The sequence below is a fragment of the Notothenia rossii genome (genome assembly GCF_949606895.1).
Source record: "Notothenia rossii genome assembly, chromosome: 5".
Taxonomy (NCBI): Eukaryota; Metazoa; Chordata; class Actinopteri; order Perciformes; family Nototheniidae; genus Notothenia; species Notothenia rossii.
Genome location: NC_136903.1, coordinates 85,451,802 through 85,476,972, shown reverse-complemented (window position 1 = coordinate 85,476,972; position 25,171 = coordinate 85,451,802). Strand labels below are relative to the sequence as shown.

Below are 25,171 nucleotides of genomic sequence, written 5' to 3'. Positions count from 1 at the left end.
ATAAATGAAAAACAGTTATGAAATAATATTACAGTAAAACAAGAATACAATTTAAAAGGTGAGTGATTTGTAAAATATCCATAAAGAAAAAGAAAATCTGTTTACAGTTCTGTTTCATATGGGTGTTGAGAGATGGATCCATAAATTAATTTTGCTCTCAAAGTGCACCAGGTTGATGCATTTAACTTCAATATTTAAAAAAAAAAATCTTCCCGGGGGAGCATGCCCCCAGACCCCCCTAGAGGAGCTGATTATCGAGCCCTTCGTTGTAAGAGTCGCGGGTACACTGTGTATGTGCGTATTCCACTGTAGTGCCCGGTACATTAATGGGAAACCCTAGTTTGTACATGTTCAATACATTTCTAACACTGTACACATGAACGCTTCTTTTTTCGGTTCACCAAAAAAAAAATCTCACTCCAAGCTGAACTCAAATGTTGGCAGCCCTGTGTATATAAGTGCTTTGATAGTAATTCTATCGCTCGAAGTGGAGTCGAAAGAGATGAGTTTTCAGAATCAAATCAAAAAGGGTACCGCACTTACAGAAAGTTGCAAGGCTCACAAGGGAAGGATTAAAATAATAATCGAAACCGAAGAAGCTGAGGACATAAAATCCTGACCTTTAGCCTTCGCTTAAGTTAAGCTCTAAAACATTGGATCCTACAGTTTAGACCTTAGGGCATGACTTCCTCCATGAGCCACATTGGAAATGAGCCAGCCCTTTGGAAAATTGGTAGAGTGGTCCTTTTACTAAATAGCAGGCTCTGCTAAATGATAAACTATTGTTAGCTAAACAGTGGTTTAGTTAGTAAGCAATCTAGCTAACATGCTAAGTTATTGCCAAGCAGCAGGCTCTGCTAAATGCTAAAATACTGTTATTCAAACATTGGTTTAGTCAGATAGATATTTAGCTAACATGCTAAGCTATTGATAAACACCAGCCTTTGCCAACTGCTAAACTACTGTTAGCTAAACAGTGATTTAGATAGTTAGTAGAAGCTATTGTGACAAAAACAAGTGGAAAAGAGACATGAATGCAGCTCGCTGAATCAAATGAGTCTGTTATTTAATTTCTCAAAAGTTGCCTTTAACATTTAACTTGAAGCAAAACACAAACGATGTCACGTTACCCTTGATGCAAGGTGCAGGTGATGCAATGTAAAAAAATTATTACTGCATAGCTGATGTCAGGAGGGGAAACATGGATGTTGTGAGCACTTTAATACACGTAAACAGGCTTTCTGCTTCAGGCCTAATTCAGGGTCAAACACTGGAGTGTTTTCTAGACAGTGTGTTTGTGGGTCAACAACAATCAATGGGCTTAGCAGTGAAAATCAATCCAGATCCAGTTCAGAGGCCACATCTATGTTTAGTAAAGAGATTTAGTCTATACGTTTTACCACAAACTTGCTGAGAGTTCCTATTTTGACCGTAAAGGTCTTCAGTGTTTCCAGTACCCTGTGTAACATAATCACTGCAAACATGGTTCACAAAGTAAGTTGTGTCAACAGGAATCTGTTCCTCGTTGGCTGTAAACCAACAGGCTACATCTCTTTTCCTTGTGTCATGTCTGCTTTGTCCCCTCAGACAGGAAATCCTGAGTAAAAGAAAGAGTCTGGCCCTTAGTTTCACATGTAAAAAGCAGACATTGTGAAACATCTTTTGTGTTTTTCGAAATGTTCTTGTATACAAAAAATACCACGTGCGGAGAGTTTTACAAGACAAAAATGCTGTCGCCTTTTGTTTGATTTTGAGGGATTTCTGTCCTTTAATGTGGGGCTGTGGTGAATAATGATTTTCCGGGTTGGTTTGTTTGGTATTCCCGTTCAGAATAAAGCAGAAAACACTAGCATCAGCCCTGGAGAGAGGCTCTCAGCGGGTTGCTCATTCCCTCTGGGAGCTGGTTTCCATATCATTTAGATGAAAGAGAATGCATTAAAACAAGCTCCAATCTGTAGAAGGACAGACACATGCCATGTTTGTGGACTAACTCCCCCAAAATGCAGCGCTCAAACCCACCTCCTTATGAATTATTTAAAGAAAGGACACAGGGATGGATTTATAGGTTACCCATGTGTATCAGTGGCTATTGACCCGAGCACTTCAGAGTAAAAGCCTCCTGTCCCGGGGGAATGGTAAGGGAAATTAATCACAATTCCAACAGTGCATGCTATATCCCAGCACAACAACCTCAACAAATTAGGTGAACCAGTCGGTTGGTTATACTTCATCATTTACCCATTACGTTATTATGTAGCTGTGTTCCATTTAATTCAATAACTGCAAACATGCTATTTTTTATAGCTACATAATATAGTTCTAAATGTTATTGATTTAAGTGAATTTGCTCAAAAATATTACCGATAAATAAAAGGTAAAAACGCAATAATTATGAATACTCAAATGCAGCTGCTTACGGCAAGAACAACCCTTGACTTTCAAATGAATACATTTCAACTTATTTTGTTTAGTAAAAGGTGTTTCAAACTGAACATGATGAAATCATTCTTCATTTGTAAGAAACTCGATCCTGAGCGAAACCAAAACTGAAATATCTTGCTTCTGTTCCAGAAGAAACCATCCTATGAAATCAGATTGGCATTGCAATCGTGCCAGTTACATAAAAATGCAGTCCTACGACTTAACGTTGCTCAACAGTATGCTATGTAGTTTCTCTAGTGTGTCTTGACTGGAATGATACATAAAAACAACAATGGAATATATAAGTTTTCAAGGTGACACCAGAACATTTGCAATTTAACATTTAGCAAAAACAGAATCTTAGTTCTTAAGAGCAGAACATTCTTACAGTAAACCAAACTGTGTTCACTTTTATCGTAGTAAGGGAAGTTTAAACCCTGGCTGCTCTCTCAACTCCACAGACCAGACAGGTGTGCTTCGTGAGGTTAGAGGTAAACGTGTGGGGAAACAGTTTGACAATTTGACAGGAACTTCAAATGGAGTATACTGGCCTGCAAGGTCCTCAGTTTGACTCAGACAAAGCTCAACTCAACTTTCATAGTTATATCCCTCTCTTAAAGAGGTACACAAGCGTGTCCAATTGAGGGTAAACATTAGGATTTTAGTCTTTGCTGACCATTTACATGCACAAAAACCTATACGACACACATAAGGAAAGGGAAAACCCAAACAAGCATAATGGGGTCTCTTTAATTTTGATATGCAATGTTACGAGGAAGTGGCGTACTTAAAAATAAAGGAGAACAGTTTTTAAGGAATGAAAAATGAATGCTTTTATTGACAATGGTTGTTGTGTCTCTCCTGATGATCGCAACCTATTTCCTAATTAACCCACCATTTAAGTATTTAAAATCTAAACGTGGTGTAGCACAGGTGTGCAGCTGAGATACAGATCCCAGAAGAGAAGCCCCCGCCTCACGGTGGGTTCATCCACAACCTGCGGCACTAGAGGCGGCCATGAACCCACCAGATGTACGCAGCTTTACACTCCAGAGCAGAATAGCTCTCTCTTTTTGTTTGTGCTTTCCTCTGCCTTCTCTTGTGTCTCTCAGACTGGGATGTAATTGCTGCGAGGCTGAGAAAATGAGAATCACAACAAAGCCTCCACCACCTTTTTTTCTCTTTCTGTTCCGCTGTTGGCTTGCCTGGGAGGTTTTTCGGAAAAAGGAGGAGGGGGCGGGTCTTCCCTGTAATTATGCTGTTGTTTTTCTCTCTCCATATATCCATCCATCCATCCATTACTCTCTTGTGATCACTCTCCATTTCTTCCTATTTTCCACTTAAATACACACCAGGAGAGCTGTGTGCTGATGATGTAGAGGGCACGTTTGAAAGCCTGAAAGGTAATGACCAGAATGAGACTCCCTGCACCGTGAGTGTGTGCAAGGTAAAAGAGGAGGGGGTGGACGGAAAGGGCCTGAGCTGCTATTATTATCCTCTCAGGCAGAAACAGAGAGGTACATGGAAGAAAAAAAACAAGCAGACCCCCACAGCCTGGGATCCACAGAGATCGATCGGGCTCAACGCTGTTTTTACATGTTTAGTGCCAGAAGGGTTGAGGCCAGGAGAAACACTTGAATATGTGATGCTGAGTCTCACAAACCCCCCTTAAAGTAATTTCCTGTTGGGCCTTTTTCGTTTTTCAAACCGTGCATCAATTAGTTAATTTAGTTTGGGTTGTATTGTTGGTAGTTTTATGGTGTGGGAGGGGTTCGGGTGGGTGTGGTAGACAAAATAAATGAACATTGTATCCTCCTTGCCTGTGTTGGCGATATGAAAGTGAGGTGTGCATTTTCAAGTCCTAATGTATTGTGAAGAGGTGGTGATGGGGATACACTTGAATTAATTAATCACATTTAAAGAGATATTGTTTCTGTTCTTCATACAGTAGTGATGTTGATTTTCTTATTTTGAGTCTTATGATATTATACTATGCTATAAGTTACAAGGTTATGTTCATTTTAAGCAATGTACGTCCTATAGGAGCACAGTGCGCCTTAAATCAACCATTTTCTTCCATACTTTTGGAAAAATGTTGTCTAAAATAAGACATGAATTACTTGGCTTGTCGACACGCATGTACTTAACATGTATAACAAGTAAAACGCATGCACATCACCTTAAATATTTCATTTCTTTCAAGTAATGCAATGTACTTTTAATGTATTTATGTCCATTTAGGGACACACAAATGAACAAATCAGTAAATAATAATGTACAATGCATACAATAACATACAAGTAATACAAAATATTAAAAAACATCTTTGTGAAATGTTCCTTATATACCAATTGCCTTAATCTAAATAAAAAACCTAAATATAAAACCCTTTTTTGTTGTCTAGGGAGGGTTTAAGTGCTCAGCCACTAGAGCTTAGCATTCACCATTAATGGAGTGTCATGTGATTCTCTTTTGTTTTTACTGGGTTAATACTAGAGACCAACACCCCCACTAGACACACACACACACACACACACACACACACACACACACACACACACACACACACACACACACACACACACACACACACACACACACACACACACACACACACACACACACACACACACACACACACACACACACACACACACACACACACACACACACACAAGACCCAAGACACTGCTTATATCCCCTGCAGTTTGGAAAGAAAGAAATCATCCAGCTGCAGTCACCTTCACCGCTGCTACTTGGGATGAGGAGGAGAAGCAGGCGAGGGGAGGAAAGTCATTACCCCCTGCCCCGTGGACCAAAACCAAGCGCCCGCTGGTCCACTCAGGCAGGCCGCTCCTAGCCCTGTGTCAGGGACAGAAAGCTGTGGAGACAGAGCGCATGTTAGCAGCAACACGGAGGAAACAATATCAGTGCATGGTGACACAATGACAAGGAAATATGCCAGAGGAAAGCCTGAAATTCAATAGAGAAATGGCCTTTTATCCAGAGGTCTCCTCAAGGTTGCATTGGGTTCCTGAGAGGCTTGGCTACTTCCTTTTGAAATACATGGGTTACCTGTGTGAATGTGTGTGTTTACCCTTTCACCTACTGTACTGCACTCCATTGTAACAGCAGTACACCTCATAGAGCTGGACACGTATATATAAGACACAAAGCAACTATACAATGTAAGCCTGTTTCGGAGCCGAAATTAGGGCTGACTTATTTTAGAGTTAGAATGAATTTCAGCTTCATGCGGCTTCATTTTCCAAAGAGTGTACAGGGAAAGCGTTTACTGATCATGGCTGGATCAACTGCTCCCAATCAGACAGTGGGTCAGTCATTTACATGAATTATTGACATGTCAGCCATTGTCAGACTCCCGCACAGTTAAAGCAGAGCCACAAGTTTATTCAACACAATCCATTATTGTTTATTCTCAAATCAAATTGTCTGCAGAACCAATACATTACTTTCCTATTTTTGGAAGTTTCAGCAAACAGGACGCACATGTTATTGAGAAAAGTCCTGTTACATTACAGGCCTGCTATAGCAAACACACTTGCCTTGGAGATTTAGTCTTTGAATTGTATTTACAGTTGTCATGATCAGATCTTACAGTGTTAACACCCAAATCATGAGCTTTGGCTTTACATAAGAGACGATTTACTCGGAACTCGTCTAAAATTGTCCAGTGTGAGGATACCTTAGACATAGTCAATGTGCAGAAGTAAATTATGGTGATAGAAAGCGGATATAGAGGTAGTGTGCAGTGGGTCACAGTTGTAACAGGTGTCAAGCGCACTGAAAGATAATACTGTATCCCCAGGGGAAGGCAGCATTAGGTTAGACTGGGGGAAATTGATGATGGTATACACTCATCTATGTCTTTTAAACTAATCTGGTTTGGAAATGTGTTCAGTGTTTCTGGTATAATTAGTTAAAATCTTTCACAGATGTACGAATAGTGAATTCAAACCATGTCAAAAAAGACACATTGATTCATTGATGGGGTGATCAGTGATGTCTGTTACAGTTCCTGCCATGTCTCTCCCCCTTCACCTACTTGACTTAAATGCAGTATTTTCTAACCAATCAAATATTGAAAAGCAACGATCCATCTGCAGTGTAGCAGCTGTTTCAGAATATGTGATGTTGTAGTAACAGGAAATGAACTGAATTAGCCATTATTGAGCAGTAACAGATGTCCTTTTTTTAGACTCTTTATTTTACAGATACCTAATTATAAATCCCGATTTGGCTGCCAGCCAACTCACCGTCCCTTCACATCATGGTACCTCTTCAAATTGCTCTGACAGACCTGGAATCTTTGAGAGCTTTCTGCCCACCAACAGCTTTTGTGTCCATACAGCAAAGCAAAAATAGAGGTGGTTTCCTGCCATAGTGGTGGCTTAATACTGACGCGACAGGGGCTAGGGACAAGAGGCTTTTACACTATTTGTTTTAAAGTGCTGTACTTGTGCCACAGGTTCTGAAGTGCGTCTTTACAGAGCTTTGAGTGCAGCTTTTAACGTACAGTATCTGGATCTGATCTTATTTATACATGTGTTGTTGGTCAGATAAGGCAATATCTGATCTGATAATCATGTGAGCAATTTGTATTGAGAGTGATAAGCCGTAGGGTCTCATTACTGTACTTCAAATGCGCATATCAATGCCAGGACTTTGATAATTGCATATTGCAGTGGCAAAATGGATTTAGAAACCTCAGTAGTGTATGTTAATGTATTTGTTTAATTGAAAGGAGCTATAATCCTCACAGGGGGTTCTGAATAAATTCTGGTATCAGATTAAACAAATGTCCGCAGTTCTAAAACCAAATTAAAAAAGCCAATGAGCAACATGTCAGCAATCAAATCGAGCATTTGATTTTTTTAACAAAATGCTGTCAAAATGATGGTTTTAACGGAGGTAATAAATTTTTTGAAATAATTGCATTAAAATATTTAACGCATTTAACGCATGTGCAGAATGGCCCGCCCCATACATCCCAACAGTGGCAACGCTGGGGTAGGCTACAGCCATACCAAGAAATGGCTTAGCCCCACCTTAGCCCCACCATGACAAATGATGTTAAATTAAGCAAAATAAAGTCCGCCAACTCGAGCCGAGTAAATTGCACAGACAGCAATTAGTAAGATTGATTTCAGCAGCCACTTGTCTGGAAATACCGAAGACTAGAAACGGTTTTGAAAACTTTTGTCACGTAGTGATCGTCTTCTCAATAGAACATCTTTGATAATGTCTTCTGGCCAATCAGAATCAAGATAACGACGTGGTGTTGTTGCAGGAAGTCCCAACGGAGAATACTTTTGCTGTCGTACATTCTACATCGATACAACATTACGTTTTGATAGAAATCAACACGTAATGAAATAAGACCCCACGGTTTGATGATTGATAGGTGTGTGGGCTGTCTTTCATTTTAACACACAGAACAATGTTATAATAAACATACATACAGTACATACTGTATGTTAAATAGATATATCCGCCTTCTTTCATTTATCTTTCCATTCCCACAACAATGTATACATAAGGAAATGGCATATTTTTGACATACTTTGAATGGTGATTAATCGTGATTAATTAATGTTTAAGCTGTGATTAATCTGATTAAACATTTTTAATCGTTTGACAGCTCTACAAAAAAGCTATCTCCAAGCCATGGTGGTGGTGGTGTTTTTGGGATGGCAATGTCATTATATCAGTGAGTCCACTTTGGTCCAGGCTGAAACATCTCAACAACTAACGGATGTATCAGCAGGACATCTGGTCCAGACATCAATGTCCCAAGTCAGGATGAATTGTACCACATTTTTTGAAATTGCCTTGACTTCTCATTTAAGGCCATCATTAGGTGAGTTAGCATTCTGTTCACAAACATATGGCATTCCCGTTAGCCTCAGCTCTACCAGTTTAGGCAGCAAATGTTAGCATACTAACACCCTCAACTTAACATACATTATACCTGCTAAACACCACCATGTGTGCTTTGTCATTACGAGCATGTACGCATAATTATGTTAGCATGGCTCACAGGGTGTCATGCCTTTGTTCCGATTATTCCAAAATCCCAATAGCAAAATTGTCCAATTCTCCCATAAACAAACGCAACATTTTCAGAAAATGGTAGCAATGTCTTAATATACCTACTCTAATAAAGTAATGACCTGCGGTACTCTGCCTGAGTGGTTAACCATAACCCTAACCAATACACTCCTGATGACCTTAATGTGAAGACCCTGACAAACAAAGGCAATGCGTGACAGCCAATCAGAAGCTGAGTCATGCATTTGCCATAGTAGGAATATTGCCATGTGTGCTTGTGTGGTTGCAGGGATAGTGTGTATTTCCAGAGCAATGTGCTTTCTGAACAATTAGTGTTTGCTTTCAGGGAAATTGCCTATTGGCGCTTTGTCCAATGGGGAATGTTACAGGCTATTGCTGCTTCTGAATAATGGCCCATCAGATCATTGGGAAACCCCTCTTTAAAGTTGAGGTTCACTTATGGCTGCACGGCTCTTAAACTAGCATATTAGGAAGCTTAATGTAAAGCCTTGGTTCTGCACACACTCTCCCTTAAGGCATAATCATCTATGGAAATTAAACAGATTATGCTTTTAATTCACTTGTACTTTTCCAAGGGTTGTTATTCTTTTGCATTTACTAATTCCCAGGATAGCTAATAATAAACAGCATTCATACTGAACTATAAGTGAACTATCATGGTTCATTGCCTGACAGATCATTAAACATAAATATGGAAAGGCTTTTATGATATGCGTTTAATACTCCTAGACGCAAAACAATTTTAAATTATTACTTTTTTTTCCTTCCTGCTATAATGTCCCCCTCTCCATCGCCTCAAGGCTCATTACAGCCCCTCACTGGTGGTGTCTCCTCCCCTCCCCCTTCTCTGCTTCATCTCTTTTGCTTTCTCTTTGTTTCATTTGGACGCCTGTGGAGATGTCCGCAGTGGCCATTCATATTTTCCATCCCTTGGCTATGATATTGAAAACTCATGACACAGGCTCTTTATGCTCCTTCAAAGAGATGTCTGGACAAATCTGAGAACCCACAGCCCCTCGGGGCAACATTTTGTTACAGCAGACAGTGAGGGGCTGCTGGCCCCTGCCCCTCACACACTTCCCCCGCTCTGACCTCCTCCACATAGCATCTGGTTTATACACACCCGCATGGTTTGTGATGCCCTGTGGCCTCCAGCGAGACCCTGAGTGTCGTCCTGTGCAGCAAGAGGAGTTTGCCACAGATCCCAACAGACAAGCGAATGGTGGCAGCCTGAAGCCTCCGGGCCCTCGCCTCTTTCGCTGATTTTTTTTTCTGTTTCTACCCCCTGCCTTGCCACACAAAGCTGAGATTGACTGTAGCGCCTAAACACACAAAAAGCTTTTCTGTCCCGCCATTCATTTGCCAAATGGAGCCTGATCACAGGGTGTTAATTGGCTGCAATTAAGATGTCTTGTGGATTTGTTAAACATATTCAGCGAGAATTTCTGTCTGGATTTATGGCAACCACGCAGAAACAAGCATGGTTGTTAAAAAAAATCATAAAATCTCAGACTTATTTTACAATCTGCCTTTCCTTTTTTTTGTTGATGTAATGCTGTCAAAGCATGTGTCTAAGAAAGACAAACCGGGCTACAATTTACGATTACCTTCACTATGAATTCGGGGAATCATTTAAATATCAATCCTTTGTTGAATAAAATGTCAGAAATGTGTAATAAATGGTCCATCCGGGTCTATATTTCCTAGTTTTTTCTGTTTAAAACCCACTTTATCACTTAAATATGATATAGCCTACAAGGAGAACAAACTAAAGACTATGAGAAGCTAACAAAAGCCTTTTTATGTCAATTTTGCATGAAAAACCACTTTAATCGACCATTAAAAAAGTATTTTTCTGTCAATCAATGAGTTGATTTACAATGCATAGGCTATATACAAATAAGACAGAAGCCATTCATTTCAGGATTCGCGCACATCAGGCTTGCAGTAGCAAAGCCCATCAAACGGTGGTACATGCTCTGTGCGTGACCAAAGATGGCTCTGCTACATGTTTCATGAACTTAATCTATTCATCTATGATGTATGACTACAAATCATCTTCCTATCGAGTTTCATAATTTCTGTCAGCTGGGTCCACCTGCTCCATTTCTGACTACGAGTTACATTTAGGCAGCTTGACACGCGAGCAGCAGGCAGGGTCCTCTGGGGCAAGCACATGATAACTAACAACAATGGTGTGTGTGTGTTGAGGAGTGTGTCAGGCATACTGCACAGAGTGTCTCCCATTCAGCGCGTCAGCTGCAACTCAGTATGTGGCATGGCCCGTCAGCTGTAGGCCCGTGAGGATGACAGCTGTTAGCCTGCCCCGCTTAGACTATTATGATCACTCAGAGGCCTTCCCCTTTTAGACAATTAATCTACCACTTACTGTACATGGTAATTGCCATCCCGCGTTGAAATTAGGCCAGGGACAGGGAGATGTGATGATCTTGGCAGCGCGGCCGCCCCTGTCATGCCCTGCCTTGTATTCTCAACAGATTCAGGCCTATTAAAACTGAATTTCTGGGACTGAACAAAGCAGTGGGGCTAAATTGTAACAGCCTGCCTGTCTGTATTCCTATTACACCTTCAATCTAGGCATCGAGAGAGAAATTAAGCCCTTTTATTATGTAGAAAGGGCGTGACATCGGCATGAAGATAATAGGAATACCCTCCAGACGGCATCATTTACCAATTTCCAGCACTAAATGTATTTCCCCTTTCAGTCCCTGAGGGTTGCGTGAGACACTCGATCTCACCCTCTGCTGGTTGTAGAAGGGCATTGCAGCGTGAAGCCAGTGCTGCACTTCAACAACAATTGATTGTTCTCCGCCTGAGGGGCAAAGTATAACAACAGCCTTGAAAAGAATGAGCCTTGCTTTAAGTGAGCACTGTCTTGTGTTCAGCACATGACTTGTGTGGAGAATTGGAGTGACACTGGAGTGACATCAGAGGGGGTGACGGACCCTGTGTGAGGTCATGGTGTTTGGTTTACAGCTGTGGTGCCAGGCTGGAGACGGCAGCCACTGAGTTACAAAGGCAATGGAAGTGCCAGTGAAATGATATTCCTCAAGATGACAGAATAGCTGACATGCATTGACATTTAAAAGTCAGTATGAAAAGAATACTATTCTAGAATGGTCTTTAATGCATTTTGACTGCTGAAAGTCCTCTTTCAAAATTGATAATGTGCTCTATGAAAAGTTTGTTAAACATGTAATGTTTCAACTGACAATTAAAAGGGCAGAAAAAGGATGAGATTCTGAGTAACAGATAATATAAGAGATCTTAAGCACAAGAATAGCCCCCTGGTTAAGTATTAAAAGTGTTTAGGCATAAATATAACAGAAAGTATTAGGTTCTTAGTGCTGCTGTTTTATTTATGTATTCATTTGTTTAATTTAATTACACATATTATTTGATTTGTTGCCAGTTTTTTGTTTTGTGGATTTAACTGTGCTTTGTCCTAAATGCAGGTTTTGGCATTATATCATCTTCTGACTGTTGAGAATAACAAATATTGAAAACGAGAAGCCTTAGCCTTTTAGCTGCTGTAATCTCTTTTTATAATAATTCTAAAAAGTGCCAATTCACTATAGCTACGACCATGTACATGCATGCATCCACATATTGATGCATTCACACACACAACCTCTGAAACACTTGATCGCTATGACACATTTCAACATCCTAGGGTAAGCTGGCCACCACGGGAAAAGGAAATTAGGTTTTAATGAGATGGTATGCAAGATAATGATACAACTTTAATTTTATGTTAAAGAGAGACGTGGAAACCCAAACAACTTGAGGGTAAGATAGACAGTCTCTCAGTCAGCGCAGACAGTTAATTCCCACTTCCCCATGGGATGCCCTCTCTGAGCGCACACTCCCACGGACGGATTCTAGCTGAGGTCGTTGCATCTTCCTACATCTTCACCCCATCTTCACCCCATAGAGCGTGGAAATCAACTGGGATTATCTACTGCCTGCAGGCATTTGGTTTGTGTGTGTGTGTGTGTGTGTGTGTGTGTGTGTGTGTGTGTGTGTGTGTGTGTGTGTGTGTGTGTGTGTGTGTGTGTGTGTGTGTGTGTGTGTGTGTGTGTGTGTGTGTGTGTGTGTGTGTGTGTGTGTGTGCGTGTGTGTGTGTGTGTGTGTGTGTGTGTGTGTGTGTGTTTGAGAGTTCAAAAGAAGTATGCTTACCTCCAGAGACAATGCTGCATACTCTTACAGTACAAAGTCTTTTCTTTTTGGTGTCTCTATATTGCATGATTTCATAATTGTTTTGGTCTTTAAGAGGACGTATTATTATAAACCACCTCTTCTACCACCTCTTTTCACCCTCTGTCTGAAACCAGAGCTCAGTCTGCTCTGTTTGGTTAGCTGGCCGGCTGATTGGTCAGCTGCTTAGAGATGTGCCGCCCCTTGTCGCTTACAATGTGTTGGAGCACTAGCCAAAAGAAGCGCGAGTGTTACGTATGATGTCACTATGTTACAGACGAAAACATAGGGTCGAATGCAGGCGTTTCGGAGATACATTCCCTCTGGAGGGAACTTTGGAATTTCAGCCTTTGCAGACCATTTACATGCACACAAACCTAAATAACACACTACAGGAAAGATCCCCCCAAAAAGCTTAATAATGCCCTTTTAAAATCCAATAGAATGTAGGTTGCATATTTTCCAATGAACCTTTTCTTGATTACGTAAGAGTGATCATAGAGGTGAAATGTTGGCAAATATTTAAAATGTGTTTTCTTCATGCATGTGTGCACAATTTAGAAACCATGTGCTGCTACATGCATCAAAGTCCCTTTATTAATAACTATTATGTGTTGTGCACTGACAGAAATGTTAATAGAGTTTCATTTTCATGTTGTTTTATGTTTCTTTTGTCACTCACCATTTACCTCTCATTCCAGGCTTCCTGATTGTCCTCCCCTTGTGTGTCTCCTGTGCTCATCAGCGTCAGCCCCGCCCCTCATTGTTTTCACCTGTGTCTTGTTGTCGTGTGTTTAAATTCCCCAGTCTCCCAGTGTTCATTGTCAGTTCGTCTTGTCTCATGCCTAGGTCAGATCTATGCTCTCCTTGATGCTAAGAAGATTTTGTTCCTCACTACGTAAACGTTTTTTTTCCGTACCCCTAGTGTTTACTTTTGTTCACCTACTGAAAATAAAGTATCTTACCAGTACTTTACATCTGTCTCCTGGGTCGTTGCAATTGGGTCCTATATCCTGAGTATCTGAGTTCATAACATTATGTGGACAACAACGTGTGTATGACCATCGGCTTATGTCCACCTTTTGTTTAGTTGTCGCTCCAGGCAGCTGTGGCCTCACACATCTGCCTGTGTTTATCATGGTCAGCTGGTTCTGGTGCTTCCAGTCCTTTAAATAGGGAATTGACTTGTTTCGGTGGGATGGTGGAGTAACAATTTGCTTTGTTCGCATTATTTCTGGTTTAACTCTACAATATCCGCCTGTATATTAAGAAGCAGAGTGTCTATTGTGTTTAAGATAAATATTATATCAGGAGATTCCCTGACAGTCATCGACAGCTGGGGATTTATTTTTCCATAGATTGAAAGGAAATTGGAAAATACAATGATTTGCTTTCTGTCACAGACTGAGATGAGAAGATTGATACCAGTCTCCCATACCGTCCGTGGCTCCATATTTCCCTTTATTATTTCTTACTTCATATTGCAATAACTGCCATTTTCTCTCTTTGTCAACATTGTTGAGGAGGACTCGCATGCCTTGTTTAAATAAACTTTATTGGATGTGTCTCAGGATAGAAACCGACTGGGGGTTCGGTTTTACGCTCAGTGTGAACTCCACATCATGGCCCTTCGATTGATCCGTATACAGTGTGAACAAGTGGCAAGAAGAAACGCTGATAAAAAGTATAGTCTGAGATAAAACTGGTTTTACAACAAGTTGTTTGTGTGGGACTATTTCCTGTCCGAGTGCAGTCACTTTCTGGTACCTTCTGCTTCGCCAACCCTATGACGAGAAGACCTCAGAGATTCTGAAGACTGTACTATGTTCAGTTGCATATAAGACTAAAGGGGGTGTCAATAGTTTTCTGGTTTTTATGTTAAACTGTCTTCTGTCTCTGGATTTATATTCCCCGACAGTAGTAAATATTTCCTCATCTTAGTCTTGGCAATTAAACAAATAAGCACAAAATGCTGAACTATTCCTCACAGTACAGTTTACAATAAAGGAAAGGCTTGTGCCGGATGGTTTTAGATATTCTTTTAATCCCATTTTTTTTATCAGCGCCCAATGTCACAGCTGCTCACCACTGCTCAGTGTAGCCAGTTCACTGCCTGCATAAGTGTGGTAATTAATAGGCTCATTTCCAACATGTGAGCTTCAGAGCAGATTTACACTCACATGCGTTACTGCATGCTGCAAAGCAATTTGATGCATGACTGTTTGGGACAGGCGCTAAGCTTTTGTTTATTACTTGTCTGTGCAGTGTTGCGTATGAAAGCCCTGAGAGGGCAGTGTGAAAAAAACAACTGTGGTCATGTGTTGCCTGAGTCTAATTTAAATTGTTTAGTTGTCTCTGTTTTTAATTTAAGATCAGGTAAAACCAAATAGGTTTTGTCAAGAAAATCTTTCTATGTTCCTTAATGTTCCCATATCTTCTTGGATATGCTCTATAGGAGTAAAAGCAATTAGGTTTTTCTCAGATAAACCTTAATTTCTCCACGCAATCTAAAACCTAAGGTTCATAAAGTGTGTGTGTCACACAATTAACTTGTGTTTGAAAACAATCCTGGAGGAAAGCATGAATGTTTTCATGACTATTTAGTGAAATGGGCATTGTGGAACTTCAGCCTTTTGTGGCCGAAATGACTATTACAAACTTATCCTTAAAAAAAAGTTTGCTCTCTTTGCAAAAACATTAATTTGACCTGTGACTTTGACAAGAACAGACTGAGATAAAAATGGATGTCAACAATTTAGTTTTCTCTCCTGCCTCTCAGGGCTTCCGTAGTTTCAATGTGCTAAGTTTTCTAAACGATAACTAACTGTACGTGAAGGTTGATGTGGTTAACAGCACTCATTTACTTTAATTTCTATTATTGTCAGAAACATTAATAAAAAATCACAGCTCTACGCCTCTAGCCTTTTGGCTACATTCACTCAGACCATTACGCTCATTGTCTTCAATAGCACTCTTCTACAGTATTTTGTCTGGACACTTAAGCTTTCTCAGAATTGGGGTCACATAAACACACAGCAGGATATTGTTTCCACTGAGAGCTGCCCCATCTCCTCTTTTCCTTCTGCATTGCTTTTCTCAGTGTTCTCTGAATTGTTTATCTGAGTCAGGTGTGCGGCCTGTGTGCCACATGTTGCTTATTAACTGCAGCTGTGCAAAGCAAAGACGTCTGGTTGTGAGTCTACATTCGAACATCAAAGCCTTCCCCAGATCTTTTCTCCTGCAGTTGCATTTTTTGTTTTTGCCCCGTCAGTTCTACCCTCCCTGCTGATCCTAACAGGACCAATTATTTAGTTAACTGTTCCTGCACAATATACTGGGTGGAGATGTCTGGTCTCCTCAGGAAATTGCTCCCACAGCCCAGGCAAAGCGACAAGACCATTCCCACACCCATTGTTTTAGACAATAAATGCTGAAATGAAACAATAAAATAAAAGATGAGGTCATTTTTCCCTTAGTAGAGCAAAAATAAAAGAACATATTTTGGTGCAACTTCATTTTATGGCCTAAAAACAAAACATTTTCACCACAATGCTACTGTGTTCGAAAGTGATTTTAAAGTTGGAGTGGCCAGTCTGTGTTTGTTTCTGTTTGTTTACAAATGTGTTTATGTGGAGGGGAGAGGAGAGCCTCGTGGTTCTGCCCTCCCTTGCACTGTATGAGGCAGTGTTTTGGACCGGGGCCCAGCACTGAGCCTGAGGCACGCTGCTCCGCTCCAGCCTCTCCAGAGCACCGATTCTCACTGACATTACATCAGCTCGGGGAAACATAGTAAGGACACTGTGTGTGTGTGTCAGAGTACATGCTCCTTTCAGCTTGAGGACAACAAAGTAGTCGGCACATTTCTCTCGGTTCTGAGGCGTCATCAGCAGCTGTAGGAAAAGGCATTAAAACCATGGCTGTGCGCATCATACGTGGGATGGAAGACCTGGTGGCGTCGGGCAGTCAGCTTGTCTGGAGCATGGCACATCAGACACTGAGGAGCTGGTACAACAGCGGACTGATGCCCTGCAGGCGCTTCCTCGATGCCTGGTTCACGATTGGGAAATGCTACCAGGTATGACAGCTCCTTGAGCCATGGCAGCGGAAATCATTCTGTATAAATAGTTTGAATACAGCGGTTTTGATTTGTTTGCTTTATTGGCTGCATGTTGGATTCATTACTGAGTGCCAGATGGATCTCTTGAATTGAACTTTTATGGATTGAATTAATTATAATCTGAATCAGTGCTTTATTCTCATCTGGCTCATTAGTGTATGCATGTGTTTATTGTTGTGGATGTGAGGAGACACAGGCTCTTGGTGAGTCACAGAGCATGTGTTTTAACAAGGGTCTCTCCCTCAGCATATGGCAGTCATTAGAAAGCAGCATGACCGGCCGTTTGATCTCCCCGCCTGGCTGATGAGGAGAAAGTTTTCAAAGTTGTCTTTGAAATGCATTGTTGGAACACCTGAACGCTGTCTGTGGGGTAACTCTATTGAAAATGGTCAGGTTTCTCTAGTTTGATTTTTTTTTTTGTCTGACTGTATTGCTATGTGAAAATGTATGAGGGGCTATGAGCTATATTTACCCCCATTATTTACCAATACAAATACAAAGATAAAGTATAAATTAGAAATGAAAATGTACCTTCTTACACTTGAGAACATTTACATTAAGATAGTTATTTGGATATGCAATTCCCTTTAAATGTTATGAAGGAATGAATGAGCTAGGCATAAGGAGAATAAACAAGAGGAGGATTTTTTAACTTTGAGAATATGTCGAAATGTCAAAAATGTGCAGAACAAATTGAACCACTAGCTTCAGCAAATGAGACATTATTCTCCATATCGGATGGCAGGCCCTAAATCTCTTCCGTAAAAACTACATTCAACACCTGAAACTCTTTAAACAGCCCTTTGAGTCTGGTGTTATCTTGAAGAAATATCAGATCCCTTTTATTAGTTTTCCCTTCTTCCCGTTTCTGAATGAGAATTTAGTGATTTAGAAAGTTAGGTCTTGCATTCAAGAATCAAAGTGAAAGTACTAAGTGTGCAGAATGGTTCCTGTTTGTGTGCTGTATCCTTATTACACATGCGTTAACATGCAACCACTTCATTCATTTTGTAGCTTCATTACCCTTTTAACCAGGTCTACCTTTTGCTTCATAAGGCAGTAGAAATGCATGATGGCCCCAGTTCATCCTGGTCAGGTCAGTGGGCCTTGGGGTCATGTGAAGGGGGCACAATCAAGGACGTAATGACAGAGCTTAAGGGGGACGACCTCCCTGTAACTGTGATGACCTTTCCTTTAACATCTGGGACCTCGCTCTGAAGCTCAGGTCCTCTCTGAAGCTCAGGTCCTCTCTTCTGGGACTGAGTGCAGTGATCTGTCAGCCTCTGAAATATAGAAACTTTCTTTGAAGTTTTGCCAGTTCTTTGTTGTTAATGCAATTGTGAATATTCTACAATATATCTATATCACAAGATGCACTAAATCCTAGGTGAAAAGTCCTTGAGCATTCAGGTGAAAGCACTTGGATTTGAATTAGCATGCATATATTTTAGTGTTAATCTTACACTCAATGGCTGGCTGTGAGCTTGACTGTTAACTAAAGGCCTTTGTCCATTTATGTTTTGATGTCATTGCCCTGCAACAATGCAGCATTGATAAATGGGAAAGGCTTGTGCCCTGGACAGACACAACAATTCAAGAAAGGGTTAATTCAATCATGAATCCCAGATTAAACTATTTGTTGCCACAGTTATGTTTCATGTCATGATACATTAAATCCAGGTGTGGTTTATATTGAGGTTAGCTTCAGTTGTTTTATTCTTTTTATTTTTATTGGTCAGGGTTAGTCTTTCCTTTGAAGGACCTCTGAGATGGTATTGTGGTGAAATGTGGGGTTAGCGTGACTGCATATTAAAACGTTTGTTAAGAAGTACAGTTTTAGCCGCAGACTCTAAAATCTCACTGTGGTTGAGGGCGTTGAAAAACAACAAAGTGAAAAAGCAACTTGAGCCGTATAAAGTGGAACGACAGCTCTGTTGTGGTGCTCAGAACAATGTGTCCTAGAAAAGTGACGTTTTACACACGGAGCCAGAGGGCGTCTTCTTGCTGGACGCTAGCGTGACCCTCACTTTCCAACACAGGAGCCAAACACTTGGATGCCACATGTGTTTAACTGAAAAAAACACTCATTTAAGTTCCATGCTTGAGGTATTTCAGAAGTTTCACAGTGTAATCGAATATATCTGCATCTTCTCCATGAAATCTGTACTAAAAAGAGTAGTCTTAAAATATGACATAAAGAGGCAAGCACATGTTACTAAAGATTAAAACTAAAAATACCTATTCATAGTAAAATATTAAGTAGCAGCAATTTAAGATGATAAGTGAACATAATGAAGCTGTTGAAAACGGTCTGGAATAACCATTAGTAGATTATGAAGAAACAATGTAGAAAACCACATAACAGTGATTATTGCCAGGAAGATGATCATAAAGCATCTTCCCAATACTTTTCTTATGAAATACGTTTTTGTTTGTAAAAGCGATCTAACAGTCCTGGTGGAAATGGGTGCTTTTGGTTTACTTAATGGTTCTGGCATGCACTGCTGTCTCTTTTTCGTTACCTCCACTATATCAAAGTATATATTTTGTGTAAGCCAGTTATGTTGAATTAATGTGACTTCTTTAAAGAAGCCTTTAAAACATGAAATGTTCAGCTTCCTGTGGCCATAATGAGTATTACAAAAACAAAGACAAAACGATCTTGGCAAAAGAAAACCTAACCAACATTGTTTTGACCTGTTTTGAAATATAACAAAGAATTACACACGTTTTTTTTTACTGGTTCTTAACTCATAAACACAGGAAAGAAAACCAATTTAGATCAGACTTAAAGGTAGTGTAGGTAAGAATGGAGAAACCAGCTAGAGTGCGCATAATTTGAAAGTACGCAGCCGAAAAAAAAATCTGCCCCTTCCTTCAGACTTCCTTACAGAGCTCCTCCTCCAACACACATGAACGCGCACATGACCAATGAGGGCACGAGATACATTTGTACACAGATGGAAGGCTGACAGGCAGGTAGGCCATCCAGTTAGCTTAGCCGGGCCGGCTCAGATGATTGGTTGTGCTTTTTACAGCGCCACGGCTTCCACAGATGAAATATTTTTATGTATTTATTGTCAAAGCATTTAATTTATTCATTGCTATCGGGATGTTAAGAGCTTTCCATGGAATATAACAACAAGTGTTTCTCAAGTGAATTACCTACCCTACCTTTAATTAAAGATCAAGAGATTTCTTTTTTCTAACTTGACCTCTCACGACCTCTGTATTTAAGCCATTCACTACATAAGACATACACTGTGTAAAGCTACAGTTCTTTCTTTACAATCAAAACAGTTGAGATTCCATTTACAAACAGCATCCCAGCAGATGATACACACACCATGTCCTCAGAATACAAAATGTTTAAATACAGAATATGAGACTAAACGTTGGCAGAAGTTTAACACACTGAAATATAACTATTATCCATCCCCACAATATGTAAACCTTATCCTGCATTGAAAGGCAGTTCTGCTGAGTGCAACAGAATGAATCCTAAAGCCATTCATCAGCTTAGACAATGCAGCTGCAATTCAATTAAACTATGCAGTGGCACTTCATTGTCTTTGGGAATTTGACATTACAGGGATTTTCTTTAGACCGGTGTTGTTGCAGAGGAAGGATGTGTGGGAGAGAAAGAGAATAGCATGTGTGGAGGAACTCAGAGTATTTTTATGATCCATGGTGCACCTATAAAGAGCTGATTTACGGCTGAAATATCTAGTTTTTATACACTTTACACTGATAAAAATGAGCGTCTTGCAAATTACTTTGATATTTTGCAGTGTGGTGGCTCCTTTTACCTATTCATTCTGCACAAAGGCAAACATGACACTCAGGTGAGTCACTCGAGAGAAAAATGTTTTATCCCCTGGGCTGAAATGGTGGAAGAGCAGCTTTGAGTGGAGAGGTGGAGAGATAGTGTGTTTGTGTAGTGGCTGTGTTGTCATGTCTCATGTGTTTTCTCCTGCAGATGACAGAGGGCCGTCAGTGTCAGGTTCACCTCCTCGATGACAGGAAGCTGGAGCTGCTGGTTCAGGTAGAGGACACTTTCTGCTCGCCTCCTCAGATACAAACTAGGCTGCATAGACCTGTGAGATTATAGTCATGTGCTGACATTTTGTAGGATTTCATTATGTCTGTAGTTAATTATTGTAAAGAAGTCCTAATCGAATATCCTGTGGTTCCTATTTTGCTTCGATTCCTCGTCAAATTGAGGTTACCTTTTGTCATTTTCATTGTTTCACAGTGTCTCACACACCGCTTAGTTTAATAATGATCTACACTCAAGTTAAATCAATAAGTCGACCAATTGATAAGTCATTACAGAAGAAATAATCATCGACTTTTTGATAACAGATTAATCGTTAAAGTGATTTTTCATACAAGATGGGAGAAAGTGCTGTTTTAGCCCATCAAATAGGAAGAGGCCCTGCTGTTCACTGTTCTATATCATATTAAACTTACTATCTTTGGGGTTTGGATTCAACATATTTAAAGGCTCAAAGGTTTTATGCTCATATGCACAATACAGCGTAGTTGTTGGCAATGAAGATATTAAATCCTAGGCTCTTCCAACAGTGCAAAATACAATAATTAAGACATCAAGTCATAGAAAAAGACAAGGTGACACAATAGTGCAAGTAAAATGCAAGAATAAATGAACTTGAAAAACAAGATAAATATATATAAAGGGATCATTTTGGACTTTGAGAAAATAGGATGGACATTTATCACTATTTTCTAACAATTTGTAGACCATAAGATTCATCAATTAATCTAGAAAGATAATTGTTAGTTTTAGCTCTAATCTTGACTGAATGTCTTTGTTTTTAATCTAAACTTTACAGCCCAAGCTGTTGTCCCGTGAGCTGTTAGATTTGGTTGCTTCACATTTTACCCTGAAGGAGAAGGAATACTTTGGGTTGAGCTACATAGATGACACGTAAGTACATTTCCTACTCTTACAGGCTTTTTACAGACAAAACATTTGGCAGTGTGTGTTTGCTTTTGTATACAGTACATTTTCTTTAAATGAAAGAGGTTGGTTGATTAAGGACCAATCCTTTTTTTACAGAAGCGTTTAGGATAGCAGTATTTCAACACATGATTTGTTCCTCTTCCCCTGAACAGGGGCCAGAATAACTGGCTCCAGCTGGATCGTAAAGTCCTCGATCATGACTTCTCCAAGACTTCGGGCCCTTTGGAACTCAAATTCCTCGTGAGGTGAGTGCTTTTACTGTAAAAGCTTGCCAAATGTTGAATACTGCTGTGCTTTATTAGTAACTGCAGCCTATACCGAAGAAAGGAGAGGCCCAATAAGAAGAATATGGTTTGTGTGTTGAGAGCTTTATGGCCTCCAAGGCATGTCCTGACCAGCAGGTGGCACCGATGCAACAGTTTACACATGCTTTTTATGTGATTGATAAACTCTTTCACTACTATTAAGTCTCTGATTAAATGCTAAATGTATTGACCTACACATTTCTTCTCAGATTTTACATTGAGAAGATAACCTACTTGAAAGACAACGCAACAGTGGAGCTCTTCTTCCTGAACGCTAAATCTTTAGTGTTTAATGTAAGTGTTTTTAAGCATTATTTAAGCATATATTTATGTTTATATCCCAGTAATTCAATGTTGTATATCCTTCAGTTCCAGATCATTAAACACCGTAGTTGATAGTATGATAAGATGTCTATCCAACAATTGAAAGGAAAAAAAGTCTTAATTTACATATTCATGGCCAACAGATTTCTTTAAACTTGGGGCTGCTGGTCAGATGATCAATATGTTGGATATTTATGTTGTGTTTATATTGAAATGATTCATACCATGCTGTTTATTACAAAAATAAGTGTCTCAGTAATGTCACAACATTTACATTTTTTGAAACTCTTGACGCACACGGCTGTTGCTCTTAGTGCTGCGTTCAAGTGCTGTTTGAAGTGTCACACTTTCAGGCAAACGTATGATTCATACGGTCATGCAAGCAATATGTTGTTTGATGCAACTGTTAGTATTTCCTTCAAAAGTATTTCTCAACACTTACAGAGTTTTGAAAAGTTACAGGTTAAGGCTATTATCAGGATAAGGTGGGGTATTTTTGTTTTGATTGATTTAAGTAGATTTTGTAGCTTTTAAAGCAAAGTAAATCCTCACATGAGTCTTGTAGCAAGTGTCTCCTCAAAACAATTGGATAACATAGTTTAAAGTGAAATAATACAACGATATTTTAGTATGTTAACACACAATATTATAACGGACTGTAAGAAAAGTAACGTAATACAGTCACTTGTGTAGTCACTTGGCTGAAATTCAAATAAAGGACAAAGTGTGACCAGCCATATCGATACAGTTCTAGGAAGGTAGTTGCTGTATGTGGATTTGGAACCGTACGAGGAGCACTTGAATGCAGCATATGATTAGACGTTGCAGTGCAGCTTTTTTTTCGCGGGGAGAGCTGGCTGGTCACCATGGGAGACGGAGACTGTTGAACCTGCTTTCGGACCGTACCACTTTACAGAGGGGGCTGTAGCTCCAGGCAGGACCTTCGACTAGTCTTGCTGGGGACCAGTGTGTGTTTTGTCGCCTGTAGAAAATTTAGGCTAACTCAGGCGCTGCAGAACAGCAGTAAACATACTTCAGGGATAGTTCCACACACACCTTATTGTGTGTGCGGCAGTGGTTCGGTCGGTAACAGTGGGACGAGGTACGGGACAGGAGGATTTTCAAGTCAAGTGTTTCGGACGGGCTACACTTTGTGTGTGCATGGTATTTACGAAAAGACACCGTTCATTTTCAACATTTTTTACAACAGGGGACCATCGAAGTGGAGAGTGAAAATGTTTTCAAGTTAGCCGCATTCGCATTGCAGGTAAGAAGGAGTTTATCGCAGGCTTTCTGCACTGAAATGTTTGTCACTCACCCGCAACATGAATGGAGACGGTTGGTAATATTTGAAAACAGTTGTCTCTCCTGAGGGTTCTTAGGTCGGGGCTATTATTTAAGAAACTGTCTCTTGTATAATTAAAATGTGCTTTTAAATGTGCCAGTTTTTTTAGTTAGTGTTATTTCCAGTACTAGATAAATTAACATTTGGTAAAACTAAATGTTTTGATGTTTTATCGTGTAAAGTTAACATTGTAGCAGATGGTTCAGGTAGCTAACACTAACATAACAGTTACGTTAAATCAATTAATACGTATTGCATTTTCTTATAGTGCTTTTACTAACTGTATTATTTCCCTCTTTTTGAAGGAGGCTAAAGGAGAATACACAAGGTAAGACGTTTTAAAATGTATAACCTAAAACCCTTTTAACGAAATAAATGTAGAAACGTGCAAAGCTGTATTGTATTGAGGGAGCAATTCATGATAAATTGGCTTGAAAGTAGTTCAAACAAAAAACCTGTACATGTAAAGATTAGTATTTTAAAAGCTATATGTACTTACATGTTGCTGTTTTGGTTAACACAGGCATCTGTTACCTATTTCTAAAGTTTAGTGTGTTTCAATTAGTTTTAATGCTGCAGTGCCTGGTGTGTCAAGTTGTTTGGTTAGTGCTCAGTGTACAAATGATGACTGTATATAGCCTGTTAATGTTCAACTTGGCTCGGTTTAGATTTTGTTTTATACTATACTTCCTTTAGTTAATAATTTCCTTGGTTTGTTCTTGTGACATTGGCCTGAACCCCCTGCTGGCTTGCTGCCAAACATTGTCTTTTAAAATCTCTTGGCTGTTCTTTGGCCCATGCAATATGTTTACACTTGCAACAAGTTGTTTTTCTGACATGTTGTGATTGCGTCATCTCCTAGTAAATGTCATATGAGCTGACAAACAGTTTGTACAAATGCATGGACATTGTGTGCAGAAGATTTGGTCCATGACACTGATGGGAGGCTCTGTACAAAACTTAGATAGTCTGTTCTGCTCATGTTTTCATAGTGGACTTTGCTTTCAGAGGCTTGACCTGCTGATAAGGTATGTTGTTTTTTTGTCAGCCGTGGGAGTGAAGGGCATTGGCTGTGATAAGTTGAAAAAAAGCACTTTGAGTGAGTGACTAAGCTGCACAACCTGTGTGTTGTCCCAGAGCGTCGCCTCTAAAGGCTTCCCTGTCCATTATGTTAACACAAAGATGTGTGCTCTGTAAGGAATTGCACGTGTACTGTTTGTATGGCGATACAAGCAATGCTGAAAATGCAGTTTGAGCCCTTGTCAAAATCATTGCCTTTGTTCTGTTGCAAAAAAGTTGGCTACACTTTCTCAAGCTCTTAAAGCGCCCCATTATCTACACAGGCATGATTGCCCTGGTAA

The 25,171-nt window shown here is 40.0% G+C and overlaps 1 protein-coding gene across 5 annotated transcripts in view; it reads left to right on the top strand.

Annotated features, from left to right (window-relative positions):
• frmd4ba (FERM domain containing 4Ba) overlaps positions 1-25,171 on the top strand; it is a 58,381-nt gene that overhangs the window by 2,801 nt on the left and 30,409 nt on the right. The window contains exons 1-7 of one of the 5 annotated variants that reach the window (XM_079680762.1): positions 16,502-16,807; positions 20,829-20,894; positions 21,706-21,800; positions 21,989-22,081; positions 22,351-22,435; positions 23,676-23,732; positions 24,116-24,138. In XM_079680762.1, the coding sequence (XP_079536888.1) occupies positions 16,646-16,807; positions 20,829-20,894; positions 21,706-21,800; positions 21,989-22,081; positions 22,351-22,435; positions 23,676-23,732; positions 24,116-24,138 (581 nt within the window). In that variant the 5' untranslated portion in view covers positions 16,502-16,645. Of the gene's footprint in view, positions 1-16,501; positions 16,808-20,828; positions 20,895-21,705; positions 21,801-21,988; positions 22,082-22,350; positions 22,436-23,675; positions 23,733-24,115; positions 24,139-25,171 lie in introns of those variants that run through there. The other 4 variants (XR_013808111.1, XR_013808110.1, XM_079680763.1 and 1 more) reach the window with 4 other exon arrangements.